At 40.9% G+C, this 19536-nt stretch overlaps 1 protein-coding gene across 2 annotated transcripts in view; it reads left to right on the forward strand.

Moving 5' to 3' along the window:
• cds1 (CDP-diacylglycerol synthase (phosphatidate cytidylyltransferase) 1) overlaps positions 1–12410 on the forward strand; it is a 124401-nt gene extending 111991 nt beyond the window's left edge. For both annotated transcript variants that reach the window (XM_073065238.1, XM_073065237.1), the window contains 2 exons: positions 462–565; positions 10819–12410. In XM_073065238.1, the coding sequence (XP_072921339.1) occupies positions 462–565; positions 10819–10936 (222 nt within the window). In that variant the 3' untranslated portion in view covers positions 10937–12410. The remainder of the gene's footprint in view (positions 1–461; positions 566–10818) is intronic.
• Positions 12411–19536: the final 7126 nt, after the last annotated feature.

Genomic DNA, 19536 nt, shown 5'->3' on the forward strand with positions numbered 1-19536 from the left:
TGTTTTTTTTCAATAAGTTGTACTCTTTTAAGGTATGTTTACAGTTTCAGTTATGATAGTTTCTTAAAATGTATTAATGAACCAGTATCTTGTAACATTCCAATGCTTGATACTGTGATGTGTGATACTTGAAATTTACAGGAGTGATAGAATTAAAAACTATGCTGAATAAAAGGGAAGGGAAAAGATACTGAGCTTTTTGTACGCTATTGATTGAAGCTTGCAGCTGTGCACTTTCTTCTTTAATCTCAAGATATTGCTTAGTGTGGAGGAAGGTAGGGAGTTCAGAGGACGAATTGGGTAGGTGGGAGAGAGGACATAGGTGTTTTATAAATTGACATAGAATCTGTTCTCTATATGGTCACTTGTTAAAAAGGGAGAAATACATTTTCAGACCGTACAAATTTGAAATGCTACTTTTCTTCGTCTGATAAATACAACTTTTTTTTTATTTCCTTAAGGATTTTGCTGACACAATTCCAGGACACGGTGGGATTATGGACCGCTTTGACTGTCAATACCTCATGGCCACCTTTGTGCATGTTTATATCACTAGTTTTATCAGGTGAATCTTTCTTTTCACTATCATGTGGGGTTATTTACATTTGCAAATTGTGTTAATTATGTGTTTGAACAAAAGCAGTTGTGGCACTTAAATGTAGCACAGCCTGGTGGTTTTGGCCAACAGCTTAACGTGGTGTATGACTTCACTTAAGGCAAATGCATCCAGTTTAGTAAAATTGATTTGAATTGAAGGGTGGCAAGTAGATGGAGTACAATTTGGGAAAGGAGGGATTGCTGCAAAAAAAAATGGTATGAGACTAGATTCCAAATCACACTGCTGAAAATATTTATCATTTGTAATGTGTACACTAAATTGTAATCAACATTTTTGTTTTGAGGTAGTAATGCTACCAGTGTAGTTTGATTGTTTACAAGGAAGTGTATTCTGGAAAAGTCACTTGAAGCCTGGAGTGCAGATGTAACAGGCCATTACTAAGTACAGGCAAACAGGTGGAAAAATCTCCCCAGAATTCAAATATATCAAGTTTTATACTTGTAGATATAATGAATGGTGATTTAACAGCCATCAAATATGACCACGTGCAACTACGTGGGGAATTGGGCAGTGTAGAACCTCCCGTTGTTCATGCGTGTTTTGGAGACTGAGCCCATTTATTATTTGCGTTTCCCTTTGTTTCATTCATGTAAAATGCCACAACCAAGATGTCTAAAGTTAATGCCTGGTACCAAATATCTTTATTCCAGATGTTTTATGGTTCGAATGTTTAGATCATTTATTTGTTGTTTCCCTGAATTGATTAATGTTAACAGCTACCTGGTAAAATTTACCCCTCTCTGTGGTACATTGATCTCTAGCTAAAGGTCTCCGACTTCTTTTTCTGTAAATGGTGCCAGGCCTGCAGAGTGTTTCCAGCATTTTGTTTTACATTTCTGATTTCCAACATCTGCATCTTAACTTAAATTTTCTCCAATCCTGATATCATCCATGTGATGTTGGAAGGTCTCTCAAACATTGAAAAATAATTAACATTGCTGTTTGATCAGCTATCTAATATGATTTATTTTGAACCCCTCCACACGTGGCCAGAGCAAATCATTAATAAACATAGGACTTGGTGAAGGATCTCAGTCCAAAATGTCCACTGTTTATTCATTTCTATAAATGCTGCCTGACCTGTTGAGTTCCTCCAGCATTTTGTGTGTGTTACTGTGAATTTCCAGCATCTGCAGAATCTCTTGTGTTCATCGATAAACATGTAATGTTTTGTGTTTACACACTTGCACCTTGTAATTTTTGAAAGAATTACCCCTTTTAAGGTGCATTTAGAAATTTGAAGGCTGATTCTTGCTTATATCAGTGGTTCTTACATGAATTATATACCTTCTGACTCTATCAAATTGCTGCACTAATCAAAATCTATCAATTACAATTTTGAGGTTTTAGATATGTAAACAGTCTTAAGAAAGTTAATATAAAAGCAGGTCAAGGAGAATACTGGATTGTTCAATCAGGTGCAAAGAAAAATGATTAAGGTTACTTTAGCTGCGGTTAAGTATGGTGTTCCCTGGAGGTTACTTTGAGTTCCTTGGGGAAACGTCATAGTCTGTCCTTCTTTCCATCTTAAAATGTTTACTGTTAATTCGACCATGAATAGTTCCATTTGCAGCTGCACCTGCATTGTATTGAAGGAAAATCTGAATAGGCTGAAAGTGACAGCAACATCTTTAAATGTTGCTTGTTTCTTTCAGCCTATTTTTGAGATGCTAAACTGAGACTTGTGATTTCTTGGTGGTGGTTGAAGAAAACTTTTTTTTGGACAATCAGAATTTTTTTTCTCTTAACCAACATAAATTGCCATTTATCTCATAGCCTCTGTAGATCTTTGCTGTGTACAGATTGACTTCCATGGTGCCCACATTTCAGCAGTATTCATTATCTGTAAAGAGTTTTGGAAATTCTAAGTTCATGAAAGGACCTTTATAAATGTACATGCGTATCTTTTTGGAGATACTCAATTTTAGAATGGAGTAATACATTAAACCATCCTGAAAGAAATTGAACAAATAGATAATAAAGGATGCTTTTCATTGTATTGAGGATGTTACTATAATTTATACACTGCAGTCAGCAATGGTTTCTGGTTTGTCCTAGCAGCGTAGGGGTCTGTGCACTGCTTAGGGATCGGGGGATAAGATGACTCTGAGGTCAGTCAGAGCTACCCTCTCCTGTGCCATCAGGAAGGCAAAGCAAGTGTACCCACAGAAAACTCAGACACCTTTGTGACAACAGGACTATCTGATGCATTTACATAACATACAAATCATAACAGAATACAGATCGATGACCTCCCTTCCTGATAGGTTGAATGCCTTCTATGCAGGATTTAACACAGTGAATGATGTGACATCAAGGAAAGCCCCAGAGGAACAGGCACCCTGTCTGGTTGCACTCACGGTGAGTAGGATCGTAGCCAGGGGAAACCCACACAAAGCTGTGGAGCCAGTCAACATAATGCTGAGGTGATGACATTGTACAGCCTAGCTAATAGAGGTCTTACTGGATATCTTTAACATCTCTGCAATAGTCCACTGTCCCTGCAGGCTTCAAGGCAACCACCATCCTTTTGGTGCTCAGACGGCGACAGTAACTGGCCTAAACAATTACTCCTCAGTGGCACTGAACTTAGCAATGGTGAAGTGCTTTGAGTGTCTGGTAATGGTTCATATAAAATTCTACCTTCCAGCTACATTGGATCATTTCCAGTACACGTACCACTCAAATTGTTCCACTGGTGATGCCATAGCTTCGGCTCTCCACTCGTACTGTCCCACCCAGAAAATGATGCCTCGAATGCCAGGAAGGTGTTCGGTGTCTTCACCATTGCATTTAACACAATCATCCCTCAGAGACCGATGGCTAAATTGTCTTTGTTGGGACTCAACACCCCTGTCTGTAACTGGATATTGGACTTCTTGACTCAAAGACCCAAGTTGGTCTGTACAGGCAGAAACATGTCAAGCTCCAGGCTGAGCACTGATGCCCCAGAGCCATGGGCTCAGTCTGTTGCTGTCCATGCTGCTGACTCACAACTGCACTGCCAGATCCAGCTCAAACCTCATCATCTAGTTCACTGATGATACAACAGTGGTTGGCCTCATTGACAACGATGATAAGTCAACATACAGACATCAACAGCAAAGAGAGTTGGCAAACAGCAAGGAGGGAGAGAGGATTGTTAAATGATGTGAGAATAAGTACCTGAGTCTCAATGTGGACAAGACAGAAGAGATGATTGTGGACTTCAGGAAGGCGCAGATCAACCACTCTCTATTGCACATCAATGACTCTGTCATGGAGAAAGTTCTATAGTGTGCACATAACAGGTGATCTAACATGCACCCACAACACATCCTCACTAGTCAAGAAGGCACAGCAGTGTCTATACTTTCTAAAGAAATTGAGGCATGCAAGGCTTCTTGCCCCCATTCTAGCAACTTTTTTACAGGAGCACAATCCAAACTATCCTGTCTGGCTGCATCATTGTGTGGTAGTCAAGTTATAAGGATTCGGATCATAAGACCTTACAAAGAATAGAGAGGATCACTAGCAAGAGAGAATCTGTAGATGCTGGAAATCCTCTCAACACACACAAAATGCTGGAGGAACTCAGTAGGCTAGGCAGCATCTATGGAATAAAGTACAGTCGACATTTCGGGCAGAGACCATTCAGCAGTCCTGAGTTCCTCCAGCACTTTGTGTGCGTGTTGAAAGGATCACGCTATGGGTGAGGTGCCGGAGGATTGGAGGACAGCTCATATTGTTCTGTTGTTTTTAAAAAAGGCACTAAAAGTAATCTGGGAAATTATAGGCTGGTAAGTTTGACGTTGGTAGTAGGTAAATTATTGGAAGGAGTACTAAGAGATAAGATCTACAAGTATTTAGATAGACAGGGACTTATTAGGGAGAGTCAACACGGCTTTGTGCATGGTAGGTCTTGTTTAACAAATCTATTAGAGTTTTTCGAGGAGGTTACAAGGGAAGTGGATGAAGGAAAGGCAGTGGATGTTGTCTACATGGACTTCAGTAAGGCCTTTGACAAGGTCCCGCATGGGAGATTAGTTAGGAAGATTCAGTTGCTAGATATACATGATGAGGTAGTAAATTGGATTAGACATTGGCTCAATGGGAGAAGTCAGAGAGTGGTAGTGGAGGATTGTTTCTCTGAGTGGAGGCCTGTGACTAGTGGTGTGCCACAGGGATCAGTGCTGGGTCCATTGTTATTTGTCATCTATGTCAATGATCTGGATGATAATGTAAATTGGATCAGCAAATTTGCTGATGATACAAAGATTGGAAGTGTAGTGGACAGTGAGGAAGGTTTTCAAAGCTTGCAGAGGGATCTGGACCAGGTGGAAAAATGGCAGATGGAGTTTAATACAGACAAGTGTGAGGTATTGCACTTTGGAAGGAAAAACTTACATACAAGGTAAATGGTAGGGCACTGAGGAGTGCAGTAGAACAGAGGGATCTAGGAATACAGATACAAAATTCCCTAAAAGTGGCGTCACAGGTAGATAGGGTAGTAAAGAGAGCTTTTGGTACATTGGCCTTTATAAATCAAAGTATTGAGTATAAGAGTTGGAATGTTATGGTGAGGTTGTATAAGACTTTGGTGAGGCCAAATTTGGAGTATTGTGTGCAGTTTTGGTCACCGAATTACAGGAAGGATATTAATAAGGTTGAAAGAGTGCAGAGAAGGTTTACAAGGATGTTGCCGGGACTTGAGAAACTGAGTTACAGAGAAAGGTTGAATAGGTTAGGACTTCATTCCCTGGAGCATAGAAGAATGAGGGGAGATTTGATAGAGGTATATAAAATTATGATGGGTATAGATAGAGTGAATGCAAGTAGGCTTTTTCCACTGAGGCTAAGGGAGAAAAAAACCAGAGGTCATGGGTTAAGGGTGAAGGGGGAAAAGTTTAAAGGGAACATTGTGGGGGCTTCTTCACACAGAGAATGGTGGGAGTGTGGAATGAGCTGCCAGATGAAGTGGTAAATGCGGGCTCACTTTTAACATTTAAGGAAAAATTGGACAGGTATATGGATGAGAGGTGTATGGAGGGATATGGGCCAGGTGCAGGTCAATGGGACTCGGCAGAAAAATGGTTCAGCACAGCCAAGAAGGGCCAGAAGGCCTGTTTCTGTGCTGTAATGTTCTATGGTTCTCCCTCTCTCCTATTTTTGACATTCACTTGAAGCGTTGTATATGAAGGACCCGAAGCATTGTTGAGCATCTTTACCACCCATCCTTCAGACTCTTTGACCCACTACCATCAAAAAGGAGGTACATGAACATCAGGACTAGGACCCCAGGGTGTGAGATAAATGAATACCCTGCCAGCACTGAGGTATCATTATTAGGACAACAAGCTATTTTCTGTTCTGTTTCCCTGTGCTATACACTTGGCTATGCACTTTGGATTATATTTTATTAATATATTTGTAGTTATATTTTGTTTTATCTGCTGTGCGTGACCGACATATGTATTGTGGATGCACCGTGGTCTGGAGGAACGTTGTGTTTGGTTGTATACATGTATAGTTAGATGACATTAAACTTGGACTTGAACTTTTATGTAAAGAAGTTATTTTAAATGTATAAAATTTTGATTAAAACATAATCACAGTTCTGTGCACATTTGAGGACTCCATACTAAGATTATATGAGACTTAGTGAGGCAGACATGGGGAAGATTTCAGTTGTGAGGAGATCAAAATTTGTAGCATGCAGTAAATCCGGTTGGGAATTTAAAAGCAGTTTCACCATTGACAGTATTATTGTCACACAAGTAGTAAAATCTGTTATTTTGTGACAGCACTGCAGTACATGCATAACAACTTACTATAAATTACAATGAAAATAAATACCTGCAAATGAGGAATAGTGAGGTAGTGTTCATGAACGCTTCAGCAATCCAATAGCAGAGGAGAAGCCCCTGTTCTTAAAATTAGGATGTGGGTCTCCTGCACCTGCCCCCTGATGGTAGTAATGAGAAAAGGATATGTCCCAAGATGCTGAGGGACTTCACCTTCTTGAGGCACTGCCTTCGGAAGATGTCCATGATGGTGGAGAAGCTTGTGCCCATGATGGAGCTGGCTGTGTCTACACCTCTCTGAAGCCTCTTTATGACCCTGTGCATGGGTGCCTTCACACCAGACGGTGATGTCACCAGTCAGAATTATCCCCAAGGTATATCTGTCGAAATTTGCTAGAGTATTGGGTAAATATCAACTCTCCCTCAAACCCTAATAAAGTATTGCAGCTGATGTGCCTTTATCGTGATTGCATCAACTTGATGGATCTAGGATAGATCCTCTGTGGATGTCAACACCCAGGAACTTGAAGCTGTTCACCCTTTTCACCACTGACCTCTCAATGTCAACTGGTATGCATTCTCTCAACTGCCCTTTCCTAAAGTCTACATTCAATTCTTTGGTCTTGCTGACACCAAGGGCAAGATTATTGTTACCACATAACTTATCTAGCTGATCTATCTCATTCCTGTACACCACTTCATCACCATCTGAGATTCTGCCAACAACAGTGCTGTCATCAGAAAATTAATATAGTGTTCGAGCTGTGCCTAGCCACACGGTCATGAGTGTAGGGAGAGTAGAGCAGTGGGCTATGTGTACATTCTTCAGGTGTGCTTATGTTGATTGTTCATCAGATTATCACTAATCTGTACTGACTGTGGTCTTCTGAGGAGGAAGTTAAGAATTCAGTTGCAGAGGGAGGTACAGAGGCCCAGATTTGAAGATTGTTGATTATTACTGAGAGGAGAAAGGTGTTGAGTGCTGAGCTGTAATCAATAAACAGCAGCCTGACATTAGTATTCCTGTACCAACAGCAGACTGGGAGACCATTTCGCTGAACACCTACGCACTGTCTGCCAGAGAAAGCAGGAGGATCTCCCAGTGGACACACATTTTAATTCCACGTCCCATTCCCATTCTGATATGTCTATCCATGGCCTCCTCTATTGTCAAGATGAAGCCACACTCAGGTTGGAGGAACAACACGTTATATTCCGTCTGGGCAGCCTCCAACCTGATGGCATGAACATTGATTTCTCTAACTTCTGTTAATGCCCCTCCTTCCCTTCTCACCCCATCCCTTATTAATTTATTACCTCCCTTTTTTTTCCCTCTCTCTGCCCCTCTGCAATCACTCTTTGCCTGTTCTCCATCTAACTCTAGTGCTCCCCTCCCCCCCTTCTTTCTCCCTAGGCCTCCCGTCCCATGATCCTTTCCGTTCTCCAGCTCTGTATACCTTTTGCCAATCACCTTTCCAGCTCTTAGCTTCACCCCTCCCTCTCCTGCCTTCTCCTGTCATTTCAGATTTCCCCTTCCCCCCCTCCTACTTTCAAATCTCTTACTATCTTTTCTTTCAGTTAGTCCTGATGAAGGGTCTCGGCCTGAAATGTCGACTGTGCTTCTCCCTATAGATGCGGCTTTGCCTGCTGTGTTCCACCAGCATTTTGTGTGTGTTGCTTGAATTTCCAGCATCTGCAGGTTTCCTCATGTTTGGTATTCCTGTAGCCCAGGTGGTTCAAAGCATTCTGGAGAACCAGTGAGATTGCATCATTGTAGACCCATTGTGGTGTTGGGTCCAGATCCTTGCTCCGGCAGGATTTCATTCTACCATGACCAACTTCTCTAAAGTACTTCCATCACAGCAGATGTGAGTGTAACTAGGTGATGGTTAGTGAAGCAGCTCACCCTGCTCTTCTTCGGCACTGGTATGACTGTTGCCCTTTTGAAGCGGGTGATAAACTTGGACTGCAGCAGTGAGAAGTTGAAAATCCCCTAGAACACTGCAGCTAGTGGTCGCCTTAGATTTTCAGTCCCCTGCCAGGTATACCATCAGGGCCTGATGCCCTTAAGGCTTTCACCTTGAAAGATGTTGTAATGTTGGCTTCTGAGACAGAGCTAACAGGGTCATCAGCATTTTGTGTGTTGTTATTCTGGATTTCCAGTATCTGTTGAATCTTGTGTGTTCATGTATCATCTGTATTAGGCTGTTAACCTTAACTTCGGATTCAGCTGCCTGTAGAGTCATTTCTTTACCTTAAGAACTAATGGAGCTTCCAGTTGGGGAATAAATACTTGGAAAAGTCAAGGATCCCAATTAGTGAAGACTTCAGGGTTAAACTGTGAGGACTTTGCAGCTTTGTACATAGTTGTTTGTGGAACACTGTTTGAGAAGAGATGTAAGATCTCTCAAGGACTCTACAAAGACAAAATTTTAATACAGCAGCACTTCAGCTGTCTGTTCAGCATTTGTGGCACAGGTGATTGAACATCCTTGTAGTTTAGTTGATCACGTGATTCAAGGATTAAAGTATCAGCCGTGTTTATTACAAAAAAAATTTAGAGCAGAGCCAACTGTATCAGTCATATGTTGCCATTACTACGTCATCGTTGGATCAGAGCTTTGGAATTCCCCATCAAGTAGGTCTGTGGGAGTCATTTCAGTGATTTGCAAAGTTTCAAGGAAGATGATGACCATCATTTTCTAAAAAGCAGTCTTCTCAGTCCTTCTTGCAAAAGCAGAACTGCTGCTTGGATTTCATGATACTTATTTTCGTATGAGAGATTAATTTGAGGCTTTGTCTGCACACTGTGTATGTACAGTATGAAAGAAGCTGGGTTATGATGTCTGGAGTAATTCTAGCTGGTCTTTATCCTTTAGTTATCAGTACTGTGTGGTAGATGCATTGAAGTGTGCACAGATATATGCCTTGTTTCACTCCATTACAGTGAGGGTTGGCCATTGAAGGGGTCTATATATGTTGATGGAAGCTGCTGTCTCCCCATTTTGGCTACATCACATGCAAGCACAGAAATTTCTCCTGTTGGAAATAGTACACTGGTATTCATTGAAAATGTTACCATCCAGAAATCTGTACCTGTAAATATTCGGACAGAAGGACCAAATGTTCTGTGAGTTGGTGTTCTGCAGGACAGCACTAGTTTCATGTCGATTTGATGCTATTAAGTCAAGTCAACTTTCATTGTCATTTCGACCATAACTGCTGGTACAGTGCATTGTAAAAATGAGACAACGTTTTTCAGGACCATGGTGTTACATAACACAGTACAAAAAACTAGACTGAACTACGTAATAAAAAAAAACACAGAGAAAGCTACACTAGACTACAGACCTACACTGGACTGCATAAAGTGCACAAAAACAGTGCAGGCATTACAGTAAATAATAAACAGGACAATAGGGCAAGGTGTCAGTCCAGGCTTCGGGTATTGAGGAATCTGATAGCTTGGGGGAAGAAACTGTTACACAGTCTGGTCGTGAGAGCCCAAATGCTTTGGAGCTTTTCCCAGATGGCAAGAGGGAGAAGAGATTGTGTGAGGGGTGCATGGGGTCCTTCCTAATACTGTTTCCTTTGTGGATGCAGCGTGTAGTGTAAATGTCCGTGATGGCAGGAAGACCTCACTATCCTCACTATCCGCTGCAGGGTCTTGCGATCCGAGATTGTGCAATTTCCGAACCAGGCTGTGATACAGTTGCTCAGGATGCTCTCAATACAACCCCTGTAGAATGTGATGAGGTTGTGGGGTGGGAGATGGACTTTCCTCAGCCTTCACAAAAAGTAGAGACGCTGCTGGGCTTTCTTTGCTATGGAGCTGGTGTTGAGGGACCAGGTAAGATTCTCCATCAGGTGAACACCAAGAAATTTGGTGCTCTTTATGATCTCTACCGAGGAGCTGTCGATGTTCAGCGAGGAATGGTCGCTTCGTGCCCTCCTGAAGTGAACAACCATCTCTTTTGTTTTGTTCACATTAAGAGACAGGTTGTTGGCTCTGCACCAGACCGTTAGCCACTCTCAGTTTCTCAGTTATAGATTTGCTTAACTTAATATTTAACAATTTAATACAGCAGGATAATAATTGGAATTCTGCAAAATATCTAATTTTCTAACACAGAAAGTAAACAATTTTTAAAAAAATTGACATTTCACACAGAACCTTTTTTGTTGAAAGAAAATGTTGAGGTGCCTAAAGACCAAATGTTGTTGCTAATACCTGAGAGAAGCAGAGAAAAGCAGAAAAAGGAAAGGCATCATAATCCCTCCTTATTCTTCACCCTTCCTCCTTCCCCTCCACCTTTGCTGAATATCCACTGAGTATATTGAAATCTTAAGTTGTAATCTATAACTGTAGCAGTGTTTGTGTCTAATACACTTATGTTTCATTCCAATATTTTGCAGAGGGCCAAATCCAAGCAAAGTCTTGCAGCAACTTTTGGTACTTCAGCCAGAACAACAGCTTCAAATATTCAACGTACTGAAGTCTCATTTAATGGAAAAAGGAGCAATTCAGCAATAAGTGGACTCGAGCAACTTTTCTCCATCATTGTGGTGAAAGCTTCCCAATCCAAACTGGGATACATATCTAGTTTTTTGAAGTCCTCAGTTTAAGATTGTTCATGTTAGTCCCAAAATTGAGCACTTTGTAGTTGACAGTCCGTAATACTCAGTAGTACTTTAACCTTTCAAAAGTTAAGTGGCAGTCTTTCGATTGGCAGCCTTTCGATTTATTTATTTATTTTCTTCACTATCTTTTGAACAGCAGGATCCAAGGTAAATTCTTTCTTGTTAAAGTAATATAACTGAATCCATGATCTTTTTGATTGCAAGGACTGAACTAGAATGTATTTATGCAGGGATGTACTAATTTCAAGATTACATAATATGGATATTTTCACTCCTTTTTGAGCATGAGTTCTACTGAGAAAGGCGTAGATAATCTATGGGTCCGGTAATGCACTGCATCAGAATTGTACTGTATCTAACAATGAAATTGACAGTGGATAATTTTAGAATATAATTTATTTTAATGGCTGCAAATAAAGTTTTTAATCTCCAGTTTGTTTTGCTGCAAAATGTGAGAAATTCATCTGTTGTGTTTTAGAATGAGTACAGCTTTTGTATATAAAAAGAAAGCGTGGGTTTATTTACAACATTTCAAGCTGATTAAGGCTCTGAGGATTAACCTTATGGCAGATGGCATGCACAAAGTGTATATAATATGTAAGTACATGTAAATGCAAGTATATATCAATTTATAAACATTTATAAGTTAAAAGTATGAAGAAATTGAAGAAAAATTTAAATTTGGATTTGCTTTAAAATGAGGATTTTTAGTTTTATAATGCGTGTATATAAGAAGATTCTATGATTGGCTGCCTCAAAGGAGAAACTGTGCTTACAGGGTACACAAGTTACAGAGAGAGCTTCAGAAATATAGTCCTCTTTTGTTTGATTTGTGAATCCCCATACATCGCATGAAACCAGAGTTACTCTATAGTGAATTATGGAAGTAATACACCCAAAGAACTATTTTGCTAACTTTATTAAAATAGTCTGAAACGAACATTTGGACCACCCTTAACTGTTTAGTTTATATATTTTAACAAGGCAATACACTTTGTCATTGATCTGTCTAGACTGCATTCTGAAAGAATAAGAGTATGTTCCTGTATGATGTAAAATTCCTGTTGATTACTAATCCTGTTTGAATTATGAAGGTAACTGTTTTTTGAAAGTTTTATAGCATTGCATTATTGCAGATTTTCTCAAATGTTTACTTTATCTGTATAGTCTGTTGCATTTTGTAGGTTTTGTATCTTGTGTGCATAGTAATGAGGTTATGTACTCCAGCAAACAAAAATGCAAACTCCTGTCGTTAAGGAGACATTTAGCTTGAACCCAACCACGTGTCTGCAGGGTATGAATGGTGTATCACAAGACACTATTTTAGATCTTGATTTCAAAATAAAGAAAAATCTATTATTCTTGTATGAGTGTGTAATTGACTAAAATTGATTTATTTTTCTTTATTGTTTTTAAAAATATTAAGCTATTAGGACTTTCTTTAATTAACATGGTGTGCCTTTCTACTAAGGTGCATTAAAATATGCCAGTTCACATTTAGGAACATAGCCTGTGCAGCCCTATTGATGAATTAGAATTGATGAGTGTCTAAATTCCACTTCCACATCTTCTTTCTCTAATCATTTAATAACCAAACATGGTCTTAATCTTTTTTGTGTGGAGGGGTTCCAAATTTCTGTTACCATTGTGATGCTTTTGTTCTGAATTCCTTTTCTGAGAAATAATTTTCCTGTATGGTATCAACTCTTTTGATATCCTTAAAACACTCAATTAATTCATCACTGACATATTTCCATAGCCAAGGGACATGTAGCATGACAAAACGAGGCAACATAAATATAGCAGAGAAGAGAACACATTTTTGTACTGGCTTTGTCCAATCAACCACAATATTATCGGCTTTAATTTCCGTCAGAGTCATAGTTGAACAATGCAAATAGGCCGTTTGATCCAACTTGACCATGCTAACTGTGAAGCCTTTTTACATCAATCTTGCTTTAGGCCTGTATCCCTTTCCTATCCAAGTTCATGTCCAGATGCCTTTTAATTGTTGGAATTATATCTGCAAATGTTTGCAATACTTCCTTAGACTAGATTTTGGAATTTAATGTTGAGAAATGTGAGGTGCTACATTTTGGTAGGCAGAGTGAGAAGGGGCGTTATCAATCAGAGAGATTGATTCTAAAAGAGGTTACAGCAGAGATCTGGGGAATGTTGAAAGTGGCAATGCAGATTGGAAAGAGAAGAGCAACAAGGACGTTATAATGTTTAAGCACAGCTGGAGTATTGTTTCCTTCTCTGACACCACAGAGAAGCTTTGGAGGTCGTCATTTACCAGGGGTGAGAATTGTTCATCCAGTTCCAGAAGAGGTTTGATCAGTGGCCAATCCAGATATTGGAATTTTTGAAAGGAGGGGGCTTCAATCAGGTCCACTGCCTGCGTACAAAAGGCAGCAGTGGGTTGCTACAGTGAAAAAAGGCTTTTGAAAGTTGATTAGCAAGAGCGAATTAAAGGAAGGCAGGGGCAAACACCGCAGTCATTGTCAGAGCTTCTGCGAAGTGAGGCTTCAGTCAGAAAGCAAAGGAAGGAAAAGCTCGAGCTTTTTCTCCTTCCCTTCTTTAGATCTGCTCAGCTAGCACAGTAGAGTTGCCAGGCAGGGTAGTGGAATACTCCTTTTGTGGGATGTGGGAAAGCAAGGAGACTCCCGGTGTCCCTGATAACTACAACAGCGAGAAGTGCATTCAGCTTCAGCATTAATCCGCATTAAGAAGTTGGAGCTGGAACTGGATGAACTCCGGATCATTCGGGAGGCTGATGGAGTGATAGACAGGACATATAGAGAGGATGTTACACCCAAAATGCAGGACATAGGAAACTGGGTGACGGGAAGAAGAAAGGAGTTAAGGAGCCAGTGCAGAGTACCCCGGTGGCCATCAACAGGTATATCACTTTGGATACTGTTGTGAGAGGTGGGGGAAATGACCTAACAGAAGGAAGTCACAGTGGTCGGGTCTCTAGCACTGAATCTGCCTCCGTGACTCAGAAGGGAAGGGGGAAGAAAAGGCACACTGTGATGATAAAGGACTCATTAGGGAAGCGGACAGGAGGTTCTGTGAATGAGATTCCCGGATGGTATGTTTCTTGCTGGGTGCCAGGGTTCAGGATATCTCGGATCAAATTCTGAGCATTCTTAAATGAGAGGGTGAACAGCCAGAAGTCATCGTCCACGTAGGTACCAATGACTTGGGTAGGATGAATGACGAGGTTCTCTATAGGGAGTTCAGGGAGTTAGGTGCTAAGTAAAAGGGCAAGATCCCCAGGGTTGTGATCTCAGGATTGCTACCCATGCCATGTGCTACTGAGACCAGAACTAGGAAGATTGTACAGTTATATGGCTGAGGGGTGTGTGTAGAAGGGAAGGCAGAAGATTTTTGGATCATTGGGCTTTCTTCCAGGGAAGGTGGGACCAGTACAGAATGGGCAGTTTGCACCTGAACTGAAGGGGGACTAATACTCTAGTGGGAAAGTTTATTATTGCTGCACGGTGGGGTTTAAACTAGAGATGAAGAGGGGATGGGAACCATTGTGCCTGAACAGTTAATGGAGAGGGTGTGGAGGCAGGTTTTGTTAAGACCTCAGACAAAGTTGAGAATCAAGAGGTTGAACATGATTCAACCAGTGTCCTGAGATGTGTATATTTCAATGCAAGAAATATAGGAAATGCGAATAATAGTGCTGAAGATCAGATACCTGGTTTACAAACAGGCAATGTGTACTGAGGACAAGCTGTTGACAGGACAAAACAGGATGAGTTGTAGGGTAAAAGGCAGACAAAATCGAAAAGGACTGAAGGTGTATTTGAATGCGCGCAATATATGGAATAAGATTTTAGCTGGAGCTTAATGTCCAAGGATACACATAGTGGCAAACAAGAGAAGTCAAAGCCAATATAAAAGACAAAGACAGGGCTTATAAAAGACCAGAAATTAGTGGGATTGGGAACAGAAGGCAACTAAAAAAGTCATTACAGTAAAGATGGAATACAAAAGAAAGTTAGCCAATAATGTTAAAGTGTAGAAGAGAGGCGAGAGTGGATATTGGACCGCTGGAAAACGATGCTCGGGAAATAGTAATGGGGTCAAGTAAATTGTGGAAAGTAAATTGCATCAGTCTTCACTGTGGAAGACTGTAGCAGTATGCTGGCAGTTCCAGGTGTCAGGTCATGAAGTATGTGAGGTTAACATAACTAGAGAGAAGGTTCTGGGAAACTGAAAGGTCCGAAGTTAGATAAGGGACTGGACCAGATGGTGTACACCCCAGGGTTCTGAAAGAGGTGGCTGAGATTGTGGAGGCATTAGTAATGATCTTTCAAGAATCACTGGATTCTGGAATGGTTCTTGAAGACTGGGAAATTACAAATGTCATTGCACTCTTTATGAAGGGAGAGAGGCAGAAGAAAGGAAACTATTGGCTAGTTAGTCTGATCTTCGTGGTTGGGAAGATGTTGGAGTCGTTTGTTTAAGGATGTGGTTCCGGGGTTCTTAGAGGCATAGGATAGAATAGGCTGTAGTCAGCATGGTTTCCTCAAGGGAAAATCTTGCCTGGCAAATCTGTTGGAATTCTTCGAAGAATTAACAAGCAGGATAGACAAAGGAGAATCAGTTGATTTTGTGTACTTGGATTTTCCGAAGGCCTTTGACAAGGTGCCACACATGAGGCTGCTTAACAAGCTACAAGCCCAAGTTATTACAGAAAAGATTCTAGCATGGATAAAGCAGTGGCTGATTGGAAAGAGACAAAGTAGAAATAAAGGAAGCTTTTCTGGTTAGCTGCTGGTGACTAGTGGTTTTCCGCAGAGTCTGTGTTGGGACTGATTCTTTGAGAAAATTCAAAAAAATAAGGCATAACGGGACTTAGGAGTCCTTGTGCGGAGTTCCCTAAAGGTTATTTTGCAGGTTGAGTGTGTGGTGAAGAAGGCAAATGTAATGTTAGCATTAATTTCAAGAGGACTAGAATATAAAAGCAAGGATGTAATGTTGAGACTTTATAAAGCACCTGGAGTACTGAGAGCAGTTTTGGATTCCTTGTTTTAGAAAGGATGTGTTGAAACTAGAGGTTTTATAGGAGATTCATAAAAATGATTCCAGGATTAAATGGCTTGTCATATGAAAAGCGTTTGATGGCTCTGGGCCTGTATTCACTAGAATTCAGAAGAATGAGGGGTGACCTCATCGAAACCTATCGAATGGTGAAAGGCCTTGATAGAATAGATGTGGAGAGTATGTTTCCTATGGTGGGAGAGTATAAGACCAGAGGACACAGCCTCAGTATAGAGGGGCATCCTTCTGGAACAGACGAGGAGGACTTTCTTTAGCTAGACAGTGGTAAACCTGTGGAATTCTTTGCCACAGGCAGTTGTGGAGGCCAAGTCTTTATGTATATTTAAGTCAGAGGTGGATAGATTCTTGATTGGTCAGGGCATGAAAGGAGAGGGGAAGAAGGCGGGAGACTGGGACTGAGAGGAATATTGAATCAACCATGATGAAATGGTGGTGGAAATTATGGAGAAGGATAGGACTGGACCCAGGGTTGAGATTTTTGAGTGGTGAAAGGATAACTTTGAAGAGATGCAAAAGCATTTAGAAGGAGTGGATTGGGACAATTTGTTTTATGGGAAGGATGTAATAGAGAAATGGGGGTCATGTAAAGGTGAAATTTTGAGGGTACAGAATCTTTAAGTTCCTGTTAGGTTGAATTGGAAATAAACTGGACTGGTCAAAGAACAATGAGGCTGTCTACAAGAAGGGTCAGAGCCATCTCTACTTCCTGAGGAGACTGAGGTCCTTTAACATCTGCCGGACAATGCTGAGGATGTTCTACGAGTCTGTGGTGGCCAGTGCTGTCATGTTTGCTGTTGTGTGCTGGGGCAGCAGGCTGAGGGTAGCAAACACCAACAGAATCAACAAACTCATTCGTAAGGCCAGTGATGTTGTGGGGGTGGAACTGGACTCTCTGACGGTGGTGTCTGAAAAGAGGATGCTGTCCAAGTTGCATGCCATCTTGGACAATGTCTCCCATCCACTCTATAATGTACTGGTTAGGCACAGGAGTACGTTTAGCCAGAGACTCATTCCACCGAGATGCAACACCGAGTGTCATAGGAAGTCATTCCTGCCTGTGGCCATCAAACTTTACAACTCCTCCCTTGGGAGCGTCAGACACCCTGAGCCAATAGGCTGGTCCTGAACTTAATTCCACTTGGAATAATTTAGTCATTATTTAATTATTTGTGGTTTATATTGCTATATTTCTACACTATTCTTGGTGCGACTGTAACGAAACCCACTTTCCCTTGGGATCAATAAAGTATGTCTCTCTGTCTGAAAGGAAAGGTTAAAAGTTTGAGAGAGCCATGGTTTTCAAGGGATAGTGGAAACTTGGTTAGGAAAAAGAGAGATATCTACAATGAATATAGGCAGCATGGAGTAAATGAGGTGCTCGAGGAATATAAAGAATGTAAGAAGAATATTAAGAAAGAAATTAGAAAAGGTAAAAGAAGATACGAGGTTGCTTTGGCAAGTAAGGTGAAAATAAATCCGAAGGAGTTCTACAGTTATATTAATAGCAAAAGGATAGTGAGGGATAAAATTGGTCCCTTAGAGAATCAGAGTGGACAGCTATGTGTGGAGCCGAAAGAGATGGGGGAGATTTTGAACAATTTTCTTCGGTATTCACTAAGGAGAAGGATATTGAATTGTGTAAGGTAAGGGAAATGAGTAGGGAAGTTATGGAAACTATGACGATTAAAGAGGAGGAAGTACTAGCGCTTTTAAGGAATATAAAAGTGAATAAATCTCCGGGTCCTGACAGGATATTCCCTAGGACCTTGAGGGAAGTTAGTGTAGAAATAGCAGGGGCTCTGACAGAAATATTTCAACTCATTAGAAATGGGGATTGTGCCGGAGGATTGGTGTATTGCTCATGTGGTTCCATTGTTTAAAAAGGGTTCTAAGAGTAAACCTAGCAATTATAGGCCTGTCAGTTTGATGTCAGTGGTGGGTAAATTAATGGAAAGAATTCTTAGAGATGGTATATATAATCATCTGGATAGACAGGGTCTGATTAGGAACAGTCAGCATGGATTTGTGCGTGGAAGGTCATGTTTGACAAATCTTAATTGAATTTTTTGAAGAGGTTACGAGGAAAGTTGACGAGGGTAAAGCAGCGGATGTTCTCTATTTGGACTTCAGTAAGGCCTTTGACAAAGTTCCGCACGGAAGGTTAGTTAGGAAGGTTCAATCGTTAGGTATTAATATTGAAGTAGTAAAATGGATTCAACGGTGGCTGGATGGGAGATGCCAGAGAGTAGTGGTGGATAACTGTTTGTCAGGTTGGAGGCTGATGACTGGTAGTGTGCCTCAGGGATCTGTACTGGGTCCAATGTTGTTTGTCATTTACATTAATGATCTGGATGATGGGGTGGTGAATTGGATTAGTAAGTATGCGGATGATACTAAGGTAGGAGGCGTTGTGGATAATGAAATAGGTTTTCAAAGCTTGCAGAGAGATTTAGGCCAGTTAGAAGAGTGGGCGGAACGACGGCAAATGGAGTTTAATGCTGATAAGTGTGAGGTGCTATATTTTGGTAGGAATAATCCAAATAGGACATACATGGTAAATGGTTGGGCATTGAAGAATGCAGTAGAACAGAGTGATCTAGGAATAATGGTGCATAGTTCCCTGGAGGTGGAATCTCATGTGGATAGGGTGGTGAAAAAAGCTTTTGGTATGCTGGCCTTTATAAATCAGAGCATTGAGTATAGGAGCTGGGATGTAATGTTAAAATTGTACAAGGCACTGGTAAGGCTGAATTTGGAGTATTGTGTACAGTTCTGGTTACCGAATTATAGGAAAGATATCAACAAAATAGAGAGTACTGAGAAGATTTACTAGAATGTTACCTGGGTTTCAGCACCTAAGTTACAGGGAAAGGTTGAACAAGTTAGGTCTTTATTCTTTGGAGCGTAGAAGGTTGAGGGGGGGACTTGATAGAGGTATTTAAAATTGAGGGGGATAGATAGAGTTGATGTGGATAGGCTTTTTCCATTGAGAGTAGGGGAGATTCAAACAAGTGGACACGAGTTGAGAGTTAAGGGGCAAAAGTTTAAGGGTAACACGAGGGGGAATTTCTTTACCTAGAGAGTGGTAGCTGTGTGGAACAAGCTTCCAGTGGAAGTGGTAGAGGCAGGTTCGGTATTGTCATTTAAAGTAAAATTGGATAGGTATATGGATAGGAAAGGAATGGAGGGTTATAGGCTGAGTGTGGGCCAGTGGGACTAGGTGAGAGTAAGCGTTCGGCACGGACTAGAAGGGCCGAGATGGCCTGTTTCCGTGCTGTAATTGCTATATGGTAATAAATGGTACAGCAGATTTGATGGGCCAAATGGCCTAATTCTGCTCCTATATCTTATGGTATCAGGCTACTTTCAACCATACACTGAGAGGCAAGTCGTGCAAGTCAAGCAGTCAAT

Source organism: Hemitrygon akajei, chromosome 13 (genome assembly GCF_048418815.1).
Source record: "Hemitrygon akajei chromosome 13, sHemAka1.3, whole genome shotgun sequence".
Lineage (NCBI taxonomy): Eukaryota > Metazoa > Chordata > Chondrichthyes > Myliobatiformes > Dasyatidae > Hemitrygon > Hemitrygon akajei.